This window comes from Pristiophorus japonicus, chromosome 13, assembly GCF_044704955.1.
Source record: "Pristiophorus japonicus isolate sPriJap1 chromosome 13, sPriJap1.hap1, whole genome shotgun sequence".
NCBI classification, from domain to species: Eukaryota; Metazoa; Chordata; class Chondrichthyes; family Pristiophoridae; genus Pristiophorus; species Pristiophorus japonicus.
In genome coordinates this window covers 45,428,039-45,455,234 of record NC_091989.1, presented here as the reverse complement: position 1 = coordinate 45,455,234, position 27,196 = coordinate 45,428,039, and the positions used below count along the sequence as shown (strand labels likewise).

Below are 27,196 nucleotides of genomic sequence, written 5' to 3'. Positions count from 1 at the left end.
TTTTCCCCCCATCCCACTGCCAGTTCTTCAGTCTTTTCACCCTTCCTCTCCCATGAGCATCATTTCCATTGTTTGATCACCACCAATTACCTGGACTTCCTACTCCCTATTGATTAGCATTTTTGGCACCTTATCCTCCCCCTAACTCCCCACCATTGAGTAGCTGGCCGAGGACTTGGAACCTTCCCCTCCCCCTGCCACGCCCTCAAAGTCATTGAACTGATGGGTATTAAAACATTCCAAAGTAGGAACTCATTTTATTGAGTTGTAAGAATGGGTTGTCATGCCTTCCAAAATCAGATAGTTTGCAAGCACTCACTGTCAAGATTCACCTTTGAAAGATGTCCAATTAGGCAAGAAACTGGAGGGTGACAGTTGCCCATTCAACTGTACCCCAGTCAAAGGCATCAGTGACCAGGATAGGATAAGAGGGAAGGAAAATTAGAAAGGAAATGTAAAGCTTGCCCTTTCAACTAAAGGTGTGTAGATGATTGTAATTTCTCCAGGAGTAAATGGGAGCATTAAAGCAAAACATGATTTGTTAACTAGGTGATATTGTTTGAGTAATTTAAGAAGGAAATCACCATTTCTGTTTTGTGTTCTGCACACGTGCTGCTCACTAGAGAAGATGTCAAAGACATGATAAATATTTCCACAAATCAGACGGGCCATTCATGAATGACAAAATCACAAGTGAGTTACAGCCAGTTTCATGATGTGGTCAATTTATACCAGACATTTAAAGAGCATTTTAAACAAGTGTATGAGATATGAGCAATATTTCCACAGTTCCTCAACTGCATGTGTGTATAAAAGTCATTAGGGTTTAAAACATTTCCTATTTTTTAATATTTTATTTGTGAGTTTTCTTTTTAGCATGAAGATTGATTACACTGAAAAAGGAAAGTTACTCTGATGTTTCCTGATTAGTGATAGCACCAAATGCTTCAGTAGCAAGTCTACAATAATCATTGAATAGCTTACTCTGATCATGGCCTGCTAACGGCCAATCCCACTTGATTTTAAGTCACTCTCAGTATCATTTAAAATGGAGTTTGGGGACTTACCCACTCCTTTCCTGCCCCGATTTAACCACTGCAATTTTAAAGTGCAGACGGCGAGGACACCCATCCCAATCTGGTGGGATCCTCTTGAAATATGCAGATAATGCTCCGATGACATCATCAGGGCCCGATTTACGATTTTAACCCAAGGCCTGAGTGGGGGAGCAGTGCTACTCCAGGCTCCACAAGGAAACCTTATGAATTCCCTACCCTGGGCTTCTCTGGTTTCCTTGCCTCCCCTGTTCACCTCTGGACTCTCCTCCTTCCCCCCCCCGTCCCACCCCCCCCCCCCCCCCCCCAACCACCAACACAGACTGACATACTGGTGGGGCCAGAATTGCAGCTCCAGGCAGTGATTCCTGCCACATTCAGGTGGGACTCCAAACCTGAACATGCAAATGATGGAAATGTGGTATGGGAGTTAAATCCATCTGGTCATCAGCATCCAAGTTTGACACTCGACCAGGTCCTTCACACACACACATTGCACCCCGAGTTAAAATCAATTAGAATTGCTTGGTCCTAAGCATTCGGCAAGGGTTGCCTGCCATAGGCCTACCTGTTTTGATCACTGGAAGATAAAATAAGGAAATAAATACATACAGATAGTCATGTTTTCAAACTGTAAGTGACTAGGCCAGGCTTTTGCCCAGACTGAGAAGGTCAGGATGCCGGAAGGTGGATCGAAGTTATTTTGTTTTAAGTCAAGCAAGGTAACACACTGTGAGGAATCGTAGCATATTCATTCTTTTGTATTATTGCATGAAGGCAAACTTACTGATCGAATTATGTGAGTCTGTCTAAGAAATAAAACAGCTTAATGTTTTGTTCTTGCCTCATCTCACTTAAGTGTGAAAGTTAGGAAAAGCACACATGAGAACACATGTGGAAGACATCCAGTTTGTATGTCAAGCGTATATGTTTTTATGTTCTCTGGGCTATGCTATTGTGTAGGTCTATATTGAACAGCGTGAGTCAGTTCCAGTATGTAAGGGATTTGGGATAAGCTTAGGGAGCAGCTGACGCCACTGAGCCTGAGAAAGTATCTGCGACAGACCCAAATTTGCAACAATACCCAAGTGACCACAGAAATATTTGACAATATCCTCTCATAACTGAGAATATCACTTACTTCCATTTCCCCGAAGATGATGCACTGGAAATATCAAGCCAGTGTGGCCTTATATATTTACTTTAATAAACTTGAGACAGAATTGATTTTAATCAGGACAGACTAATATCCTTCGATGCATTTCCTCACCACCAGTTGTCACCGTCTTGCTCTTCAAACCAGCTGAAGCTACTTTCCTGAAAGTTGTTGTTATCTTTCATTGGGCATCTGAAGCTTTCCCAGTGCCATTAGAACCTATCCTAAGGCTGCTGCTTGCTGCTATTCCCCCCTGTAAAATTTGATGGGCACCAGCATTTCCAAAAACATTGTGTGGTGGCTGTTGATGAACTTTGAGACAACTATACACCCATCAGTTCTCAGATATGACATATTTCTATCTCCATGCAAACATTTTAAAGCAGTGCAGTGGAAAATTCAGTTTGTTTTCCCAGCTGTTGCGTGTGTCTGCGTTTAGTGCCTAGAAACTACAGTTGGCAACAGACATTTAACATGTTGATGTGACACTCGACATCTGCTATTTTAATGTTACACTGTTCATTTTAAATGGGTTAATGTCCCTGTTAAAGTAGCAGAGGAATATTATTGGAACGCATTAAGTATTTGTCTGCTAATATTGGCATCAGTCACTTTTGGGTTCAGATGACTGCATACTATCCAGCAGGAGATGCTGATACCGTTACAAAGCATTGAATTTTCTTTAGAAGCCAGAAGAAAGGGTAGAATGTTTCATGCGGGAACTATCGATCATCATCATCCTTTTTTTTCTAAATAATCTGGAATTCTTCTTGTGACTAAGATATAAGATTCTTGTGACATCATCACCTGGAATGGTAACAGCATAATAATTGATTGTTTAGTTTTCCTTCTAAATTCTTGGGAACATCAGAAATCGTCAGGGTTGCATGTGGGCCATGTCGTTCATTGTTAAGTGATTATATGACCATGGGCTCAACAGTTTGAAGGTAGATTTGCAGAAAATCGATGGTACAAATTTCACTCAGGGGCCGGGGTCGGAAGGACGCATGCGCAGAAGTGGTTCAGCCACCTAAGGACTCATATTAAGAGTGGAAGCAAGTCTTCCTTGATTCGGAGGGACTGTCTATGATGATGAGTACAAATAGTTGCTCCAATAGATTTAAAGTAGCAGTGTCACCTTGCACACAAAGTTTGCAAAATGACGAACCTTGCTAACATGGTGAGCTGCAATGACATCAAAGTGTGATGTTTGACACCCTGCCCATGCGCACTGATTAAAATACAGCAGATAAAAAAAACTGCATAAATATCCCTTCATTCAGGTGTTTGCAGCACTGTTAGATTCCGAATGCAGCGAGATTTTCATACAATCATAGAATAGCACAACACAGAAGGAGGCTGTTTGGCCCATCGAGTCTGCGCCGACTCTTTTGAAGAGCAGTCCAGTTAGTCCCACTTTCCCGCTCTTTCCCCATATCTCTGCAATTTTTTTCTCCTTCAGGTATTTATACAATTCCCTTTTGAAGGCTACTATTGAATCTGTATCCACCACCTTTTCAGACAGCACATTCCAAATCCTAACCACTTGTTCCGTCAAAAAGCTTTTCCTCCTGTCCCCTCTGGATCTTTTGCCAGTCGCCTTAAATCTGTTCCCCCATGCTATCGACCCTTGAGCCAATTGGAAATAGTTTCTCTTTATTTACTCTTTGATTTTAAACTGCTCTATCGAATCTCCTCTTAGCCTTCTCTGCTCCAAGGATAAAGCAGTTGTTCCAGGAACTGGCTCTACATCAACAATCCTGGTTGATTGCTAACTGGTTCTTGGTAGGTTTGGCTGAATGTGGTAATCTGCCATCTAACCTGATACCATTAATAATCTTTGCTTGGTTGGGGATGTAGGGGATTATAAACTAGGACTGAATTGGGTTGTGATGTACATTAATAACTTTAATGATTAGATTGGACCATTTATATTATCAGATATAGGAATTTGGAAGATATTGATAGGCAAGTGTATGCTTTTTTGAATATAATTTTATCAGAATTACATTTTATACTTTCAACACTATCTTTGCTTGAAAAACGAATTGCTCTAACCGTAGTTGACAAGAATTATTTTCTTGACATCCTTGTCATCTTGTTCATCAGTGCTTTTTACCTTTCAAAATAAAGCCACATATGTTGTTTTCCGACCGGTTTAACACTTAGCCCACATATATGTTCTACCCTGCTCAGTTTATTAGGTCCAATATTGCTTGCTTCCATGGAAATTATAGTGTGTGGAGCAATATTTTAAAATACATTGAAATCTTTCTTCCCTAATATATTCTGAACATTTTCTGTGCCACAGTAAAAGTGTCCATTTGTTTCTAATGCAAATGAATTTTCAAATATTAGAACGGCTAAAAAAGAGCATCGTGGATGTTTGTAAACCACTCAAATTTCATGAGGTCATAACATAACTCACACTCCTAGATATACATTATTCCCATGGACCATTTTTATTGCATCAAATGTACTTTGTACTTGATGGAAAAAGCATGCTTTTGTACCATTAAATGGAAATAATATTATACCAATTTGTATCCAGAGGCATTTTTCAGCAGTACCGCCAAGGCGTCCAGTGGTGCTTCTCTTTCTAATATGACATTAAATGCAAGATGTATTGGATATTAACCTTCAGAATACTTGCGTATTTTTCAACAACAACAACTTGAATTTATATAGCGCCTTTAAAATAGTAAAATGTCCCAAGCACTTCTCAGGATCGTTACCAGACAAAATTTGACACCGAGCCACATAAAGCGATATTAGGACAGGTGACAAAAAGCTTGGTCAAATAGGCACGTTTTAAGGAGTGAGTTAAAGGAGGAGACAGAAGCGGAGAGGTTTAGGGAGGGCATTCCAGAGCTTCGGGCCTAGGCTGCTGAAGGCACGGCCACCAGTGGTGAAGGGAAGGAAGGGGTTCTACCGAAATCAAAACTAAGAAGGTTATTAACTTTAGTAGGAAGAGATTTATTTCAGGAGTACAGTGAGTAGGCCAGGGATGATGATAAATCTGTTCAGAGCCTTTTTGTAGTTCTAAGTTGTGACATCATCACTAGAAATTCATTTTACCAGATTAATTTACAATGATTCTACTAGTAATAATGTCTATACCTGGACCAAAGGCACAGGGGTACTTCAAATATTAATAGAAATAAACATAACTGTTTAAATGCTCCATCATCTTGGAACTGCATGTTCCAACCACAGCTCCCTCTTTCCTCATCCCCCTGTAATGTTTGTACAGGGATGATAAGCTTGCTACTGATTCATTTCTTTGGTTGCGTGCAGACCGTGGCTAATTTCAGCGTATTGCTACTTTAAAAGTTAGTGAAACCAATCTATCAATAGATATTGAAGGGGAATAGGCCTAAATTTAAGGCTTCTGGTCCTACTTCAATCTGAATTTTAAAGGTCACTTCAAAAAAAATGTATTCAGTTCAATAAAATTTTAACCTTGCACACAACAATGCTCTACCAAGCTACAAATACAAACCTTGCTTTGAAGAACGAGATTCCTGAACTTTAAATTTGATAATTGTCCCATGAGATTTCTTTGCATACATTTTGATTGAAATAAAAATATAACAATGTACTTGTGAGAATTTTTGTTCAGTATTTTCAGACAAATACTATCATTTTTGCAACAATCCTTCTGGCACTATTGTGAGTTGGCACTATTGTGAGTTTATAGAAGTAATTAATTTCTAGAGAACTTCACAGCAAGGAATCCAAGAAAACTAATGTGCTTTAGCGTTTTGTGGATGTGACGTGACCACCACTTAAATATGTTTATTTTCCTTGGAGTGCATTCTATTTCACTATTTCAAATAATTTGAGCTTTACCCATATATATATATGAATTGTCAGTGGTGGAATTATTAGAATAATGGGATTTATTGCTTAAAAAAGCTATAAAATAAATCTTGCATTTTTGTTAAAAAGAAATATTTGAATACAGTTTCTTGGAACTGAGTCAATGCAGAAAGATACAGCTATAGTCTAGATATTATGGTTGGAGGCAATATTAGCAGACAAATATTTAACATATTTAAATGGTATTTCTCTATCTGCTATTTTAATGCAGGTATTAGCCATTATTTGTTGTAACTGGGTCAATGAATGGTGAATGACACCTGTTGTTAGTTAGACTTGCTGATGCCTGTTTAATCTCTATGATTTTTTGCCCTGTAATTTGCTGGAAGTGTGAGCTGGAAATGATGCAGCCTCTACAGGGTATCAGGAATCTGAGTGACTAGGGCAAGAAACTGGCGGGGGGGGGTGGGGGAATTGCGGGGGGCACTAATGGGTGCAAATGACTTCTCGCCCGAGGAACGGGGTCGCTACGGCCTCCCATGAAATGGGAGTTAGCAGAGGCACAAACCGATGGTGCCCCGTTCCTGATGGTAGCGCCCAGGGCCGCTGCGCCAGCGATGATGATGTCATCGCCTTGCGCAGCGAACTGTTTTCGCCCTGGAGCGTAAATTTGGTAGTGCCCCATGGGGCCGCCGCAGGAGATTTCGCCGCCAGCATCCCGCATCGCGAACCGGTCTTCAGTCTCTGCTCGCGGGGCGAAAATTAAACTGGACGTGCGGCGCTCAATTTTTTTACAATGTCCAACTTACCGGTCGTGGCCCTGCCTTGTCGAATTCACGGGGTCTGTGCCGCGATGTTGCAGCCCGGCTCTCTGCTTCGATGCCAGGCTGTTGCCATGGTACCCCGCTCGCCAGGTGGTGAAGTGGTGGCCCTCTTCGCCCCATTGCAGAGTTCGCAGCGTGCCCTCCCCTTGAAGGGGAGGGCCCTGTGCTCCAGCCAGTGCCACGCTGGTAAATTCCCATGGATAGGGCCCCAGTCCCGCCCCCGAGAAGAAGTGGAGTGTGCGACATTGCGCTCCACTTCCTCTCGGGGGCAGTAACCCCAATTTCGTTGACTGGGAGGGACGTCCCAGCTTGCTTCGGTTACCGCCCCATTTATAAATACATTAAGAATAAGAGGATAACTAGAGAAAGAGTGGGGCCTATTAGAGACCACAACAGAAATCTGTGTGTGGAAGCAGAAGATGTGGGTATGATTCTGAATGAATACTTTGCATCTGTTTTCACAAAAGAGAGGGGCTGTGCAGACTTTGCAATAAGGGTGGAGGAGTGTGAAATATTAGACGAGATAAACATAGTGAGAGAGGAAGTATAAAGGGGCTTAGCAGCTTTGAAAGTGGGTAAATCCCCGGGCCTGGATGAAATGCACCCCAAGCTGTTAAGAAAAGCAAAAGATGAAATTGCACAGGCTCTGACCATCATTTTTCAATCCTCTCTGGCTACAGGTGTGGTGCCAGAGGACTGGAGGACTGCTAATGTTGTACCTTTGTTTAAAAAGGGAGAAAGGGATAGACCGAGTAATTACAGGCTAGTCAGCCTAACCTCAGTGATGGGAAAATTATTGGAAAAAATCCTGAGGCACAGGATAAATCTTCATTTGGAAAGACCTGGATTAATCAAGGACAGTCAGCATGGATTTGTTACGGGAAGGTCGTGTCCGACTAATTTGATTGAACTTTCCAAGGAGGTAACCAGGAGGGTCAATGAGGACAATGCGTATGATGTAGTGTATATGGATTTTAGCAAAGCTTTTGATAAGGTCCCACGTGGCAGGCTGGTCACGAAAGTAAAAGCCCACATGGGATCCAGGGCAAAGTGGCAAGTTGGATCCAAAATTGGCTCAGAGGCAGGAAGCAAAGGGTAATGGTTGATGGATGTTTTTGTGACTGGAAGGCTGTATCCAGTGGGGTTCTGCAAGACTCTGTGCTAGGTCCCTTGCTTTTTGTAGTATCTATCAATGACTTGGACTTGAATGTTGGGGATATGATTAAGAAGTTTGCAGATGCCACTAAAATAGGCTGTGTGGTTGATAATCAATAAGAAAGCTGTGGATTGCAGGAAAATATCAATGTACTGGTCAAGTGGGCGGAACAGTGGCAAATGGAATTTAATCCGGATGAGTGTGAGGTAATGCATTTGGGGAGGTCTAACAAGGCAAGGGAATATACATTATATGGTATGACACTGAAAAGTGTAGAGGAACAAAGGGACTTTGGCGTGTAGGTCCACAGATCGTTGAAGGTAACAGGCCAGGTCGATAAGGTGGTTAAGAAGGCATATGGAATAGTGCCTTTATTAGTCGAGGCATGGAATACAAGAGCAAAGAGGTTATGCTTGAACTGTATAAAACACTGGTTAGGCTGCAGCTGGAGTACTGTGTGCCACATTCCAAGAAAGATGTGATTGCATTGGAAAGGGTGCAGAGGAGATTTACAAGAATGTTGCCTGGACTAGAGAATTTTGGCTATGAGGAGAGATTGGAGATGCTGGGTCTGTTTTCTTTGGAACAGAGGAAGCTGATGTGGAGACTTGATTGAGGTGTATAAAATTATGAGGGGCCTGGCTAGAGTGGATAGGAAGGACCTGTTTCCCTTGGCAGAGGGGTCAACAACCGGGGGCATAGATTTAAAGTAATTGGGGGGAGGTGTAGAGGAGATTTGAGGGGAAATTTCTTCACCCAGAGGGTAGTGGGGGTCTGGAACTCACTGCCTGAAAGGGTGATAGACGCAGAAACCCTCATCACATTTAAAAGATACTTGGATGTGCACTTAAAGTGCAGTAACCTACAGGGCTATGGACCAAGACCTGGAAAGTAGGATTAGGCTGGAGTTCTTGGTCGGCCGGCACTGACACGCTGGGCCGAAATGGCCTCCTTCTGTGCTGTAAATTTCTATGATTCTATGATTTATGAATTTCGGCCCCTGTGTATCTCCTTAACCAATCAGGTTGAAGAATTGTGAAGTTAACAATGCAAGACTGAGCAGGATTTTTTTTTTATAGTCGTTTATGGGATGTGGGCATCGCTGGCAAGGCCAGCATTTATTGCTCATCATTAATTGCCCTTGAGAAGCTGGTGATGAGCCGCCTTCTTGAACCGCTGCAGTCCATGTGGTGAAAGTAGTATACTTTGTTGTAGCGGTTTGTTACAACTGAGTGGCTTGCTAAGCCATTTCAGAGGGCAGTTAAGAGTCAGCTACGTTGCTATGGGTCTGGAGTCACATATAGGCCTGACCGGGTAAGGATGTCAGATTTCATTCTCTAAAGGACATTTGTGAGCCAGATGGGTTTTTACGACAATCCGGTAGTTCCATGATCGCAATTACTAATACTAGCTTTTGTATTCCAGATTTATTTAGAAGTATTAGGTTGTACCTCTCCAGTCTGGGACTCTTTAGTCCAGAAACAGCCCTGGTCCGGCATGGTTCTGTCCATTGAAAAATGTAATTTAGCTCCACGTGTTAAACGTACATGTGGTGCATTTTGGATGACAAATCTTGATAGCCTTGCCCTGGCCAGCTGGAGGTTTTACACACTGGCTGGTGCTGTGGATTGACACATGCTCCTCGCTGCTGAGGCCGCCTCTTCTTGCCTGATTGGCGGCGGGCACGCATGTTCTGAAGGTTGCAGCGCCAGGCTGAGCTGACCTTTTCCCCTCCCCCCGCGGTCTCAGGGGTTTGTGTGTGTGTCTCGGTGCAAGGAGGCTGCTGCTTCCACCAGTCAGGCTCTGCTCACGGCTTACACACCGACTGGCACTGGGAGTAGGATCGTGGGTAAGGGTAGGCGTCTCTCCTTCACTTTATCCTCTACTTTATCTCTGATCTGTAGTTTTTTTTGTGTGTACGTATGTGGTCTTTTGAGGTGTTGGTGTTCATTGAGGTAAGTGGGCCAGGCAAGGAAAGGGAAGGGAAGGACTGAGGTGCCGAAGCTGGGCCTGAGGATTTTAAAAAACAGAGTGATTCTGGATAACTAAATGCTGCGCAGTAGGCTTCTGCAGAATGTGTCTGGGTTGTTGTCAGCAGCGTTGTCGCCAGTTGACCTCCCGTGTTTCGGAAAATTCTCTGATCCGGCACAGGTCCCAAGGGTGCCGGACCAGAGAGGTCCAACTGTATTAGAAAGGCTGGCAGTACATAAAGTTGATAAGTCCCCTGGTCAAGATGGGATGCATTCTAGGTTGCTGAGGGAAGGAAGGGTACAAATTGCAGAAGTGCTGGCCACAATCATCCAAACTTCCCGGGGTAGTGTCAAAGGACTGGAGGATTCCAAATGTTACACCCTTGTTTAAATAAGGGGAGAAGAATAAATCTGACAATTACAGACCAGTCAGTTTAATGTCAGTGGTGGGGAAGTTTTTAGAAACAGTAATCTGGGAGAAAATTAACAGCCACGTGGACAAGCATGGACTAATAAAGGAGAGCCAGTACAGATTTGTTAAGGGCAAATCGTGTTTGACTAACTTGATTGAGTTTTTTGATGAGATAACAGAAAAGGGTTGATGAGGGCAGTGCAGTTGATGTTATGTATATAGACTTTCAAAAGGCATTTAATAAAGTACCACATACTCGGCTTGTTAGCGAGATCAAAGCCCATGGGATCAAAGGGTCTGTGGTATCATGGATATAAAATTGGCTAAGAGATAGAAAACAGAAAGTTGTGATGAATGGCTGTTTTTCGGACTGGAGGAAAATATACAGTGGAGTTCCCCAAGGTTCACTACTAGGACCACTGCTGTTTTTTTAATATACATTAATGACTTGGACTTGGGAGTTCAGGGCACAATTTCAAAATTTGCAGATGAAACAAAACTTGGAAGTGTAGTAAACAGTAAGGAAGATAAAATGGACTTCAAGGTGGAATGGGCGATCACGTGGCAGATGAAAATCAGTGTAGAAAAGTGCGAGGTGATAGATTTTGGTAGGAAGAATGGGGAGAAACAAAAAGAGGGTGCAAGAAGTGAGAGACCTGAGGTTTTTGTGCACACATCTTTGAAGGCGACAGGACAGGTTAACAAAGCAGTTAAGTAAGCATATACGAGATCCTGAGCTTTGTAAATAAAGGCACAGAGTACAAAAGCCAGGAAGTTATGCTAAACCTACATATAACACTAGCTTGGCCCCAGCTGGAGTATTGTGTCCAAATCTGGGCACCACACTTTAGGAAGGATGTGAAATCTTTGGAGAGGGTACAGAAGAGATTTACTAGAATGGTTCCAGGGATGAGGGATTACAGTTACGTAGATAGCCTGGAGAAGCTGGGATTGTTCTTCTTAGAGCAGAGAAGGCTAAGAGGAGATCTGTCGGAGGTGTTTAAATAGAGTAAATAAAGGGAAATTGCTTCTGTTGTGTCTATAAGCACTCTAGTAATAACTCCACGAGGTGACCTTCGTCCATTTATTACAACTCCTGAGTGAGGGTACAGCATGGTGAGCTCCCTTTTATACCTGGTTACCTGTCGTGTACAGGTGACCCCTAGGTCTCCACCAGTTGCACCCTCTGGTGGTACAAGCATAGTGTATACAGTGTGAAGGTACATCCAGTAGTCTTATGTAACTATTCATTGAGTGTACAGGGAGTATACTTAAACAAGTGTACAGGGAGTTATACATACACAACAGTTTTCAATAGCTGAAGGGTCAATAACCAGAGGGCACAGATTTAAGATGATTGGCAAAAGAACCAGCGGTGACATGAGGGGAAACCTTTTTATGCTATGAGTGGTTTAGATTTGCGCTACACTGTCTGATAGTGTGGTGGATATAGATTTAGTAGTATCCTTAGAAAGGGAATTAGATAAATATTGGAGGAGAAAAAAATGCAAGGATATGGAGGAAGACCGGGTGAGTGGAACTAACGGGATTGCTCTTCGAAAGAGCCTGCGCAGATTCAATGGGCCAAATGGCCTCCTTCCATGCTGTACTACTCTATTCTGTGATACAGATAAAGATTGGCTTGTTGACCAACAGGTGTGAGTGATACTGAAAAAGCATTTTAAAATATATAATACATTAAGGTCTTTTCAAATGTTCATTTTTACATATGTAGAAAACATACACGTGTCATAATTATTAAATTAGTTAGTAAATCTTGAGACAGCTGAAATTAAAGGTGATATTTAACAAAGACAACATGCTATAAATCAAAATCAGTGGAAGACTGCTATGGATAATTAATCTGAATTTAAATCGGTTTTATAAATTATTTTGTACAGTACCTTTCTTAGAAATTTCATATTATTACACAATGATTAATAGGGCCCAAATTTGGCCAGGAGTTGCCATTTTTTTTGGAGCAACTTGATTTTTTTGGAGTATCTTAAAAATCGCAATTCTGCACATTTAATTTGCGTCAGTGTAAGTGAGTTAGTTAGGGTTTTTTTTACTTTAGTTTTATTTTCGAAAGGGGGCGTTACGCCTGTTTTGGCCATTTAAGCCACTTTGGACAGCTAATAGTTGCTCCAAACTAACTTTGGCCAGTGTATGTGGCCACTTATGGCCCGCACAGAAAACCCTTGCAGAGAGTTAAGAAATCAGCACAGGTAAATACATTTAAAGCAACAAACAATAAACAAAGCACAAAAATAAGCATTCAGTAACAAATAAAAAATACAAGGAAGCTGAGAGGACCTGCACCTAGAACCAAGATTTACAAAGCACTAAACAAAGCACAAAAAGCAATAAGCAATTAATTAACAAATAGAAAATAGAAGGAACCCTGCACCTAAAGCACCAAGACCAAAGTAATAAGCAATCAATCAATCAATAACAAGTAAAAAATAGAAGTCCTACCTTTATTTGAAGGGAAGGCAATGGGCTGCCGATGAGGGGGCCCATTCGGCCAGGGATAGGGGCGGTGTGCTTCAGGCCCCTCCCACACAGCCTGCAGAACACACTCACAGATTCTGGGGGCGAGGAGCTACTGCGCATGTACGCACACTCTAACCCGCATGTGCAGAGGTCCTGCCACTGTTTTCAGCGCCGGGACCCGGCTCCGCCCCCAAATCCAGTTGCCACGCTGCACCACCATCGAGGAGAGGCTGGGGAGCGGCCAAACTCGGCCTGAAGATTTTTGGCGCCCTTGGAGTTCTACAAAAGTGGTGCACCTCTGGTGAGTGCGCCAGAAATCTGTACTGGCCAAATTTGGGCCCATAGTGTTAAATTAATAAATTGATCATAGCTATCTTCAAAGATACCTAGTTTAAGATACCTAGCAAAAACAAATTATTGTATAAATATAAAAATTGGAATTGTATGACAGTTGTTTTAAAATCATGCAACAAAAAGTATGAAAGTATTTTGAAACTACAAACAGTTTAATAATAAATAGGTATCATTTGGTTTAGTTAAGTGTCTGTGTGAATTTGGATTGTTTTTGATTGAGGTAATTCAGGTTTTACCAATACTTACACCCCATTGGGTATTTAATAATGTAGGGAAAACTGTGGGAAATTGCGATCCTATGGCACTATTTACCCATGTTTTGTGTTTCCTCCAAAATTCCTCCTTGATGTCTTAAGTTCCTCGCTAACAATGAAGATTCTGTAAGTGCAGCTGAGTTTGCTACACTTACCACAGAAAGTGTAGATAGCATTTGTATAGAGCTTGCATCTGAATTGAGGGAAAGGAACAGAGGAGTGTAGAAGGTGAAAGGAAATCAAGATCACATGGGAAAGTTGAGAAGAAAAATAAGAAAACCTCGTATTTTTATCGAGGCTTTCACGACCACAGGGCCTCCAAAAGTGTTTTGCATTCAATGAAGTACTTTTTGAAGTGTAGTCACTGTTTTAATGAAGGAAATGTGGCAGCCAATTGCGCACAGCAAGCTCCCACAAACAGCAAAGTGATAATGACCAGATAACCTGTTTCAGTGATGTTTGATGATGTCATCTAAAACTCAGCTGCCCATATCCTAACTCGCACCAAATCCCATTCACCTATCACCCCTGTGCTCGCTGACCTAGATTGGCTCCTGGCCCTGCAGTGCCTCAAATTTAAAATTCTCATCCTAGCCTTCAAATCCCTCCATGGCCTTGCCCTTCGCTATCTTTGTAAACTCTTCAAGCCCGACAACCCTCCGAGATCTCTGCGTTTCTCCAATTCTGGCCTCTTGTCCATTCCCGATTTCTGTCATCTCACCACTGACGGCTGTGCCTTCAGCTGCCTAGGCTTTAAGCACTGGAATTCCCTCCCAAACGTCTCCGTCTCTCTACCCATCTCCTTCTTTATGATGCTCCTTAAAACCTACAGCTATGACCAAGCTTTTGGTCACCTGTCCTAATATCTCTTTACGTGGCTCGTATCAACACTCTTGTGAAGCAGGTTGGGCATTAAAGGCACTACTTAAATCCAAGTTGTATTTGGCTGAGGGATAAATATTGGCCAGGACACCGGGGATAACTTGCCTGCTCTTCTTCGAAATAATGCCATGGGATCTTTTACATCTACCTGAGAGGATAGACGGGGCCTCGGTTTAATGTCTCATCTGAAAGACAGCGCCTCTGACAGTGCAGCACTCCCTCAGTTCTGCTCTTAAATGTCAGCCTAGATTTTGTGTTCAAGTCTCTGGAGGCCGTTCTTATGCCCAAGATAAGCGACAGCTTCTTAGTATCAAGATATGATTTGTTGCATTCTATGGAAAAATTGTAAAAAAAACAAACGAATTCAGGATCCTAAAAGGGGCTTTAATATCTGCCAAAATGATGCTTTCTGAAGGGAACACAGAAGCTGGCTGCTGTTGTTGTAACGTGCATTATACCAGTAACTGTACATAGTGGCTCAGCAGTGCAGCGTGAACAACGTGCTGTTCGTGTTCTACTCCACTGGCCGCTTTGTTAGGTGCCTTGAGTAATTCTATGTTGCACTTCAGTGATATTTTATGAAATGTGTGTATGGAAGCATTACGTTTTAGGTCTTGATGAAGAATATTCTTGACTTCATGCTGATCTCTGCATGGTAGCTATGCAATTCAAGAGGCATAGATTACTGAAAGGCTATGCGTGAGAATACTGACCTACAGTTTACAATGTCACGTTGCAAGCTGTAAAACTTATTTTACTGGTTTGTTCTTATTCTCTTTCATGTCCTGTAATGTAATGGTTCCATATGACTGCTTAAGAGTTTGGGAAAAAAAGCAAAGCAAGACTGTGAATACTCCTTTTGCATTATATATTCCGTTCAAGTACAGAAATATCTGTATGCCTCATCACTTTTTTATTACTTGTACAGAGATTTTTAAAAGTAGCATTTTTAAAATATCAGTGCTGAGCTTTTAAGATGGCCCCAATCTCCGAGGCACAACTCGATTATCTTTTTGTCATAAAATGGTGTAAAACGTTGCACTCCAGTCACGTAATATGATTTCCACTTCACAATTTTAAAAAAACACTGACCATTTTTGGGACTCAGTGGCTGTGTATATTATAACTTAGTAATACTCCTTATCAAATGGACAACAAATAACTCGCCCACAAATGGTATTAACACAAGCTCCAAATTTATATATATTTTTTAAAAAAGCAGGTCTGGGTGAAGTAATGTAGCTGAGCCAATTCGAACCCAAGGCAGCAAAGGTGTGTGCACGGTACGTTACATGAGGAACACTCTGCAGAATTAATCTCAATAAGCACATCATTAACTGTTTTACAAGTGGTTCAGCAAGATTACTATGTTCCAACTGGTTGTTCATCTACATTCGTTATAATACATGTTACCTCACAGGATTTGCCTTATAACTCACAGAAATTGAAGGCAGTCCACCATCTACACAATTTTAGTGCAGACAAAGGAATTTCTAGTGATATTTAAAAGAGGCTCGCGAGTAACTCATGTCCTGCTCAGCATCTTCCCCCTCCCACTCACTCTAAGAATTTGCATTAGTGGTACTTGCGTGCAGATTATCTGGTCATTTACTTCATTGCTGTTTGTGAGGCTTTGCTGTGCACAATTTGGCTGTTGTATTTGTCTATGTTACAACAGTGACTACATGTGGGAAGTTCTTCATTGGCTGTGAAGCACTTTAGGATGTCCTGAGGACATGAAAGGCACTAAATAAATGCAAGTTAGTTCTTCCCATTTAATGTTCAGATTACCATGGCCCCATTATTAGTGAAATGCACCATTTTATTGGCATATTATGTTGAAATAAAATGGTGTAATCTGGTGTGTACCTGTGAATATGGGATGTGCAAAAGAACTGGACAACACAATGGACCAACAAGCTATCTTTTCACTTCTGGGATCCAGGTTTGAATGCAGCCTTGAGATATAAAATAAAGAATGTCTCTCTTGAATGGCTGTTTAAACTTTGAAATTACATTGGGAAGTCAACAGCCTAAATCCCAATGGCCGTGATCCCACAGCATAAACTGACCTCAGAGCCTCCACTAATTGGCACTCATTTGGCTCAGAGGCCAAAAGGCCAAAAAGTGTGATAAATGGAACAGTCACACTGGTGCAGTAAGTTGCTGCGGTACATTGACATGGTAATATAGTGGAGCTTTGAGATTACATCTGGCTGTTGCCATTTGTGGTTCAGAAATACTCAGTGCAAAGTGGGGAAAAAAACAGTCCCTTTGTACTATTATATTTTAATTTTAAAGAGGAAAAATATTTAAAACATTTGGCTCAGGTGATAGTAGCGTTGCCTCGGTGTGAAAAGGTCATGGATTAGAGCCCTACACCAGAGCCTGAGCTCAGTCTGGGCTAACGTTCGAACTCAATACAGAAGGAAAATTGTATTGTCCGAGCTTCCATTTTTTAAAATGAGACAATAAATTGAAGCCCTATCTTCTCATTCAGATGTACATTACAGATGACTGACACTGTTTGAAGATGAGAGATTTCTTCCAGGGTTCTAGTTAACATTTTCCCTCAATAAATTCCCCACTCCCTAAAAAAAGATTCATTGTTTATTCATTTCATTGTTTTTTGTGGGATCTTGCTATGTGCAAATGGGCTGTTGTCTTTGCAACATAACACCAGTCACGACACTTCTACAAAGTTCATTGGTTTTGAAGCACTGAGAGATTTAATATTGCACCATATTATTAAGTTTCTTTCTTCTTCCTGTGGGCTCAATTGATAGCACTGTCACTTCTCAGTCCGAAGGTTGTGAGTTTGTTCCGATCTCACTCTTGTTCTTGCACTTGTAATCTAGACTGGCACTACAATGGGGACAGGGGGTGTGCTGCATTGTCAGAGATAGTGTCCTTCTACTGAGACATTAAACCATCTGCCTGTTCCAGTAGGTCAAATGTATATTACAGATCACAGGCCTGTATTTAATAGAATCATAGAATCATACATCAAAAAATAAGGCCATTCAACCTATCGTGCCTGTGCCGGCTCTTTCAAAGAGCTATCCAATTAGTCTCACTCCACTGCTCTTTCCCCATAACCCTGTAATTTGTTCCTTTTCAAGTATATGTTCAATTGAAAGTTATTATTGAATCTGCTTTCACTGCCTTTCTTTACTGGCATAACAAGGATTTCAAAGTGATCATTTAAAATGGCTATCTTGTTTGGTGACATAACATTTCAAAGTGATCCATTGTATGTGAAGCACTGTGGGATGTTTCTAAGAAAGGTGATCAGGCGCTAAATGGACGCAAGTCTTTCATTCATATCTCATTGCTAAATTCATACACACAGAATGTTCATTCGTAACATACTGACTACACTCTGGATAAGCTCTGCATAAGTAATAATGGTAATTTTAATAATGCGACTGTGGAGAGTTATGCAATAGCTCCAGCAGGTCCACGTGGTTATGATATACATTGCATTTAAAATCATACAAATGTTTTTTTCTCTTAAAATGCTACAAGATATGTGACACTTTCTAAACGGCTGCCTGCAGGCTTTGTAATTAAAGAATAATGTAATTTTCTGAAAATGAGCATTTTTACCCCCAAGTGTGGAGCTCAATCTCTAAACAAATTATCTTGGGCATCAAAAGCAAGTTAAGTCAGTGGTGAATTTTAAACATATTTGCATTTCATACATCACTCTAAATCAGTTGCTTAATTAATGTGTTAGTGTACAAGTTTTGTATTTGATGAACTGTTAATGTGATGCTAAAAGTTTTAAGCAGTTTTGAGAACTATATGGGTGAGAAAAGCAAGCTTGTTATTCAGTCTAAATCATGTAGCTTGAAATGGAGTCTATTGATTTATAGCAACCAGCATGTTCATCTGCAAAAATTGCGGGCGGAGGCTTCCCGCGGGCGGATGCCTCCAACCAAAATTTTTTTTAATGAAAATACCCGGTGGTCACAAGGAACGTCAACTTGCGCTCCGAGACCTAGCTGCGCAGTCCAGCATATGGGCCCATGTATTCGAAGAGCGTATGTGCAGCCTGGGATGTTCCCAGTATGCCAATGAGAATGGCGTATCCCCATTCACAGTAATGGTGAGTTCTGGTTGTACGGAAATCACCATTTCTATGAATGGGGATACCCCCCCAAAACACACACTTTTTAAATGAATAAGAAAAACACTTCACATATTTAAAATTAATTGAAATTGACTGTTTTAGACAAAAAAAAAATGTTTTGAATTTTTTTAACATGTTTTAATAGGGGTAAAAAATAAACTTACCTTTAATGGACAGGGTTTTTAATCTAAAAATCTGATTGAACCTAAATAAATTATTTGAGATCGATATAAATCCCTTATTAAGAAATACAAAAGGTTTAGAACATTTCCTATTAATTCCCATTTGGGTCCAAAATTCCATGGAAGTCATCCTGGAAGTCCTGGCTTTGTGTCCTCTCTCCAGCGCTGACCCCTGCTGGAGTTTGTGAGGTATTTGGGAGGGCACCTTATTTGCATGGGCCGGTGGATAGAAGTACTACTTGGGCACCTCTATGTTGTCTGCTCCATGCTCCATGGGGGAGGGTGGGGATGGGAGGAGGAGGGGTGGCGGAGGGGGTTGGTGTGGTGGGGCACTGCCTAGGCCTCCGTATATGACCTTGCCATGGCCCTGGTCACCACTAAGCAAGGAGTGGGGGCCATTTGTATTTTCCTTTTCAGGGTCCAGGCTGTTTGCCGCTTTAAGGAGAGTCTTAACGGAGAACAGGGAGCTTGGGATGTGAAGATATTTAGAGACACAATTCAAGAATATGGCGCCAAGATAACTGAAAGTACAGCCACCAATAGCAGGACAAAGGGAGGGGAGCTGCACAAGAGTCACAGGAATCGAGAGTTTGATGGTGTTATAGGCCTGGAGGTTGTTATAGAGAAAGGAAGGGTTAAGGCCAACATTCCCGCTAAGCTGCGTGGCCAAGCAGCTGTGCACGGGACCGGCTTTTCCGAAGTTAAGTTTCGCTTTTACGCAAAATTGTGAATGGGGAACATTGGTCATGAGGCCATGAATGGATTTTAAACACAAGGATGAAAATGTAAAGTTTTGAGGTGTTAGGAGATTGGGAACCATTGGAGATCAGCCAGCGCAGGGGTGATGGGTGATCGGCACTTGGTGCAGGATAGGTTACGCCTGCAGTATTTTTGATGAGCTAGAAATAAAGCGGTAACATTTCTCCACTTGCTTTGCACCTAGTAGTCGAGTCAATCCAAATTTGTCGTCTCGAGTCTATTTTAGTAATATGCTCAACCAGAGTTCGCTATTTTATCAGTTTTCTTCTCCGGTGGACCTTACACGGTGAAATGTCCATATTGGAGGCCAGATTTGTGCTATGACCTCATGTCCAGCAGAGCAACCCCAGTTATGAAGAGGCCTTTTTATCTTCCATTTTTTTTAAAGGCTCCATATGCTTTGTAGGTATGGTAACCAGGACTCAGACAGGTCATTTCATTTGCCTAATCAAGAGAGTTAAGTTAAGTACCCTGGACTGGTAAATATTACTTTTCCCCTGTTGTATGTCTGGGGAATGCTTATTTCCTGGGTAGGAAAAAGAGGTGAAGACCTGTGACATGGCTGTCTGGGTATCACCTGGGAATCTGCAAGGAGCAGTGGGAGACACAGGGCTTGTGCATGCAGTAGGCATAATCAGGCACATTAGGCAGGAGAGATGTAAGGGTGCATACTGCCTCATTTTTGTGCCTCCATGCTGGGTGGATGCCTATTAGGACTTGAACCCTCCACTTCCGCTGAGATTGCAGAATCTGAAGCAGTTAGGCAGAAAGGACCTGTAAGACTCCATAAGGTAGGTGTCCTTTTCCTTCTGCAGGTCCTTGAGTGGAGCTCCAGGGCTGGAGGCAGCCACAGAGCTCCACAACCAGCAGCAATTAGATAGTCATTGTGCGTGCAGCTAACTCTCCTCCCTGCTTCTTGGCACCGGCTGTTCCAGGGAATGGGCCTGGGCTGTACAAATGTATGGCCTTAATAAACAACCTGAACCCTGAGAGATATATATAGATTGAGGTTATGTCACCTAAAGTGAGCTTTGCCTCACTAGTGTCCAAGTGAGAAAGGCGGTAAGAAAATCTAGTGCTGTACTCTTCTTTTGGCTTATGCTGCTTTGTTAATTGTGGGCACATACAGTTTGAATGTCACTCCTGTTATATTATATAACCCTTGTAATGTTGCGCTCTTCACTGTGTAGCCACATTTAATATTTCTGCACCAATATTGATTTGTGGAAATTTATCAATACTAAATGCCATTGGCAAGAGTAGATGGTCTGTTGGAAGCTCTGAACTTGATGAACTGAGTGGGGCTTTTGCATTTCCATGTTTTCTTTATGTTAGAAATATGCCAAGTTTAAGCCAATTTCCAGTCACTTTAATAATCAGGATTGACTGTAAACTAATCTGGTGGATATATTGTGTTTAATCAGAGTTTAAGACGGAATACAACACATTAGTTATATAGCAAAAACATACAACCATAATAGATAGTTAATACCCATCCCAATCGGACAAAGAGCTGGCGCACGTAAGCAGTTCTCTTTTTTGTCTAGAGCTTCCTTTGGTAAAGCATGGGATCACTCAAAGTGTTCGACCAACTCGACTTCGGTTCCGCTTTTCCCTCCACTGTCTGGGTTAAACAGATCTCTAAGTGTTACTTTAATTCTCTTTTTAGGGGTAGGCCTAACCCTGGATATTGACAAGACCTTTTGATCTATAGAGGTTCTCCGAAAAACTTAATATCCAATAAGCCTTCTCGTTCTTTGTCTTGATTCTTGTTTCAAGAACCCGCCTTAAAGATGTCTTCCGATTTTGGCCATATGGCACACTGTCTACACTAACCCAGGCTTTCATAGAAACATAGAAACATAGAAAATAGGTGCAGAAGTAGGCCATTCAGCTCTTCGAGCCTGCACCACCATTCAATAAGATCATGGCTGATCATTCACCTCAGTACCCCTTTCCTGCTTTCTCTCCATACCCCTTGATCCCTTTAACCGTAAGGGCCATATCTAACTCCCTTTTGAATATATCCAACGAACTGACATCAACAACTTTCTGCGGTAGAGAATTCCACAGGTTAACACCTCTCTGAGTGAAGAAGTTTCTCCTCATCTCAGTCCTAAATGGCTTACCCCTTATCCTTAGACTATGTCCCCTGGTTCTGGACTTCCCCAACATCGGGAACATTCTTCCTGCATCTAACCTGTCCAGTCCCGTCAGAATTTTATATGTTTCGATGAGATACCCTCTCATCCTTCTAAACTCTAATGAATTCAGGCCCAGTCAATCCAGTCTTCCCTCATATGTCAGTCCTGCCATCCCAGGAATCAGTCTGATGAACCTTCGCTGCACTCCCTCAATAGCAAGAATGTCCTTCCTCAGATTAGGAGACCAAAACTGAACACAATATTCCAGGTGAGGCCTCACTAAGGCCCTGTACAACTGCAGTAAGACCTCCCTGCTCCTGTACTCAAATCCCCTAGCTATGAAGGCCAACATACCATTTGCCTTCTTCACTGCCTGCTGTACCTGCATGCCAACTTTCAATGACTGATGTACCATGACACCAAAGTCTCGTTGCACTTCCCCTTTTCCTAATCTACCATCATTCAGGTAATATTCTGCCTTAATGTTTTTGCTACCAAAGTGGATAACCTCACATTTATACTGCATCTGCCATGCGTTTGTCCACTCACCTAACCTGTCCCAGTCACCCTGTAGCCTCTTAGCATCCTCCTCACAGCTCACACTGCCACCCAGCTTAATGTCATCTGCAAACTTGGAGATATTACACTCAATTCCTTCATCTAAATCATTAATGTATATTGTAAAGAGCTGGGGTCCCAGCACTGAGCCCTGCGGCACCCCACCAGTCACTGCCTGCCATTCTGAAAAGGACCCGTTTATCCCAACTCTCTGCTTCCTCTCTGTCAACCAGTTCTCTATCCACGTCAGTACATTACCCCCAATACCAAGTGCTTTAATTTTGCACACCAATCTCATCTCTGGGACCTTGTCAAAAGCCTTTTAAAAGTCCAACTACACCACATCCACTGGTTCTTCCTTGTCCACCCTACCAGTTACATCCTCAAAAAATTCTAGAAGATTTGTCAAGCAGGATTTCCCTTTCCAAATGCGCTGCTATTTCATCTTTAATAACTGATTCCAACATTTTCCCCACTACTGATGTCAGGCTAACTGGTCTATAATTACCCGTTTTCTCTCTCCCTCCTTTCTTAAAAAGTGGTGTTACATTAGCTATCCTCCAGTCCATAGGAACTGATCCAGAGTTGATAGACTGTTGGAAAATGATTACCAATGCATCCACTATTTCTTGGGCTACTTCCTTAAGTACTCTGGGATGCAGACTATCAGGCCCCGGGGATTTATCGGCCTTCAATCCCATCAATTTCCCTAACACAATTTCCTGGCGAATAAGAATTTCCTTCAGTTCCTCCTTCTCACTAGACCCTCGGTCACCTAGTATTTCCGGAAGGTTATTTGTGTCTTCCTTCGTGAAGACAGAACAAAAGTATTTGTTTAACTGGTCTGCCATTTCTTTGTTCCCCATTATAAATTCACCTAAATCTGACTGCAAGGGACCTACGTTTGCCTTCGTGTGGAAATCTCTCTCATCCTGATCCTCTCTTTGATCCTATGAGGCCAAAGCAGAAAAGTTCTCACTTTAGAATCACTTTTACGACATAGCACCAAGTTTACGTTAACACCTACAACTTCCATTCATTATCTTTGTCAGCAGTTTTGTTAAGGTAACTTCAAACCCTACCCTTCGCATTATACATAAATACATGAACAAGGTTCAAGTCTTAATTTAAAAACAACAGATAATTGCTTAGCAACAGGGCGATTGTATATAGTACAAAGAACTATACCATCCATTTCTAAACATTTCTCAGATTCGAATAGACTTTCCGTCTGCAGTTCAAAACAACAATTTAAACACAGCATTCGTATCGGTTTTATACATTTTTAGGCATCCCTGATTTCTAACATTCATGCTCTTATTTATCTATTTTATTTTTTCTCAGTCCCGGGCTCTGCTTCTCAGATGCACTTAGTTGTCTTAAATAATTTCCTACTTTTATTTAATTTAGTGATTCTTTAAAAAAAAAATCCAGTTAACGAGTACCAGTGACTAACTATCAGAGTGAGGAATATTTGTTTATTATTGCCCTTTGCTGTTCATATAAACTTTGCATCATCAGTTTTTTTAATATGCGCTTATTATATTCAAAATAAAGTTTATTTAACTTGCAGGATGTGATCCTTTCATTTGCACATTCTGTGAATTTAATTGCAGGGAAAATGCGACTCATGTGGTGTAGTGCAAATGCTGAGGCTCTCTTCTCCTTTATGTTTTAAGGAAGAGGGTGAATATATGCTCGAGTTTTGGGATATTTGGCATGGGGGAGCAAGTATACATGTGTTTCAAGTAGATTTTAAGTTTACATATATTCTATTTCAAAAATATATAGCACATGCTTCATTCCATGTATTGTGTATCAGCTACCTGAAAATTAACAAAATAATACTGCAGGCACCTGGAGTCTGCATTAATGCTGTCTTGATCAAATCATCACAGAAAAACGATGTATTGCAACAAATGGGGGAGGGGAGCAGCATAGGCTTCAGTTTACTTCAGTTGTGCCAAAGTGTGTTTGGATCGCAAAATGTGGCACAATCACACTTTTGCAATCACGCAAACAAGATCAAATGTTGTCTGATACGGGGGGCGGTTCATGCTCAATTGGAGCTTACTGCTAATAATACTCACTGGCTGTTGCTATGCCCTAATTCAATTTACGTGTGCCATTCAAAAGTAGTAAAACTATGTTTTCTAGATATTATACAGTAGAAACATTTGACATCATTCCAAGGCTGAAAAGAAAGAGCTTAAATTATAAACTGGATGTCATTCCCTGAATTTTAAAATGCACTGTTGTAGATATTTATCCCTCCTATTTGTACGCGGATACTATTTAAATATATTTCTGGCAACCTCATTTTCCTTGTATGTGGGTAGAATGTGAGACTGTTCATGATTGTTTGGTGCCGCTCACACATTAACACCAGGTGCTTGTATCTTTTTCCAGGTCAGCTCGCTGCAGGTACCTGTGAGATAGTCACCCTGGACAAAGATAGCAGTCAACCGCGAAGGACTATAGCCAGACAAACTGCAAGGTGTGCATGTAAAAAGGGGCAGATTGCTGGCACAACGAGAGCAAAACCAGCCTGTGTGGACGGTAAGAATACAATACATAGATTTTAAGCTTAAGTTTTATTTTTTTCTGCTTCCTTTGTCTGTCTAAAGAGCAACCAAAGTTTACAGGATGGTACTTGATGGCCCAAGTGCTTCACCACTCAGAGATGTCAATCATTTCTATTGTGATCGGTAGGAATGAATACTCATTTGGGTGGGAAAGAGAAATTTACACAAGTGCGGGGGGAGTCCGTTGCCATTTTTCTGCAGCCTGAGATTGGATGGAACAGCCAATCAAAAGGTAGCTTTACAGTCAGAAGAAATGGAGTCACCAATAGCAGATGGGGAGCTGCACCTTCTTACACAGTTACAGCCACCACTCCATATTTTAGCCCACATTACAACAGTGACTACACTCCAAAAGTACTTCACTGGCTGCAAAGTGCTTTGAGATGTCCGGTGGTCATGAAAGGTGCTATATAAATGTAAGTCTTTTTTTTTCTTTCATATTTTAGCTTGTTGAAAGTTAAGACATAAAACACACACATTATTTTCCATGACTGGTTGATGGAAGTTCTGTGTAAGGCATGTTTTTTTTATTGAAATGGGAATTGAAGGAAAACACACTGACTCGGTTAAGATTTCTTTACTTACTTGTATTTTATTCAATTATTTTTCTTTCAAGAAATCCATTTACTGCTGCACCTGGTTTGCAATCAGCATAGATGCACATAAATTACTTTGTTGATTTTTGAATACTGTACATGGAGTTCATTGGAAAGGAGTTTTGGCAAATGAAGATATTAATAATGCTGCAATAACACACCACAGATATTATTCAATGCTTCATGTGATTAGTCAACAGAGTGTGCACAAGTAGCATTTAACATAACCGCATTCTATTTTATGTACAGAAGGTTATGCACAGGGTGTAATCGAAGGTACACCGTGTAATTTGACATTTTTACATGTTGATGTAACTGATAGCAGATGCCTGCTTCATTCACTTCCTCGACTGTGACAGGTAACATTTGCTGCAAGAAAGGGCAGTAGCATTGATACAGTTGGCTGGCTTGACTTTTACGAAATTCTCTGAGTAGAATCATAATACAGAAGGAGGCCATTTGGCCCATCACACTTGTGTAGGCGGCTACTCGCTTGATCTCATTCATTTGTCCTTTCTGTTTTTTCAAATATTTATCCACTTCCCTTTTAAAAGCGACTATTCCTGGTAGAACATTCCATGACTTAACAATCAAAACAAAGTATCTTAATTTCTCTCCATTCCTTTGGTGTTGATATTAAATATCTGCCCTCCAGTTACCAATTGACTGACCAGTGAAGAATAGTTTTTTTACCTTTTTTTCTTATAAAGATCCCTCATAATTTTGAACATCTGGATTAGATCTCTTAATCTACTTTGTTCTAATGATAGTTAATACGAAAATGTTGCAGGAGCAGGAGCAACAATGCAACACTTCCATATTAATGATTGGGACAGCTGAACAAGCTGTCTGTATGATTGCTACTGCTGCTCCTATTGCAGATTCTGGGAGTTCTCTTCACCCTCCCACCACTCCCGATTCTAGCACCTGTGTCTACCCCGCATTGACACTTCTGACTCTATCGGCTCTCTGCACCCCTCCTTCCTGATTCTGGCAGCTCTGCGACTGGTCTAAATTCTGACCCCACTGCTCTTGCAACTAGGGGACAGATGGTTGGTGGCTGACTGCCTGTTTGGTGAGGCCACTTTTCTGGCTGCAGACTGATTTCTGGTGGCTGTCTGCTTTGGGGTTGCAAGCTGCAAGTTGTGGATGGGTGACATAGGGTCTCCTGGCTGGCTTCTGCTGGTCATAATTAACTGAGGTTTGACTGGCTCTCTATTAGTTGTGGATACTTGACTTCTGGTGGTTGGATGGATGGTGGTCCTTGGTGGCTGCAGGCTGGCTTCTTGCGGCTAGCTACTGGTCTTGGCTGGTGGCTGCTGCTGATGGTTAGTTATGATTTGGCTGGCAGCTGGTGGTGTACGTGTGGTTGGCTGCTGTTGGTTGCTGTTTCCAGTAGTTGGTTTCTGCTGCTAGCTAACTGGCCTTCTTGGTTTGTGTGGATGAGTTATTCATTGGATAAAATCACTTGGTCATCAGGGAACATGTTTAAATAGCATGCTATGTTTTTTTTTAGACATAATGAAGCAGGAAAGACATCATAAAGCATTTATGTGTGTATGTGTAGATAATATTAGTCTGCTCCAAAATGCTGGAGGTGCATGAAGTAAAGTGTCAAAAATTAAACATTTCTGGCATGTTCCCAAACCTCCCTAGTGAGGAAAGCTTCTGTATGATCTACATTACAGTAATACACACTGTGAAAATTACCAAGATACTACTGGTTATGCATTCATCAAGGACATGTATTTTGTCAGAATTGTAATTACTGAATTAAGTTTTAACATGCGATGGTTGATCTGTGAGGTTTAATAATGACAATTGAAAGTAGTGCATTGAAGAACTATGATAACTGC

General features: G+C 41.5%; 1 protein-coding gene across 2 annotated transcripts in view; it reads left to right on the top strand.

Annotated features, from left to right (window-relative positions):
- Window positions 1-27,196, top strand: part of tafa5a (TAFA chemokine like family member 5a) — a 530,684-nt gene that overhangs the window by 161,877 nt on the left and 341,611 nt on the right. For both annotated transcript variants that reach the window (XM_070896641.1, XM_070896640.1), the window contains exon 2: window positions 24,569-24,718. In XM_070896641.1, the coding sequence (XP_070752742.1) occupies window positions 24,569-24,718 (150 nt within the window). The remainder of the gene's footprint in view (window positions 1-24,568; window positions 24,719-27,196) is intronic.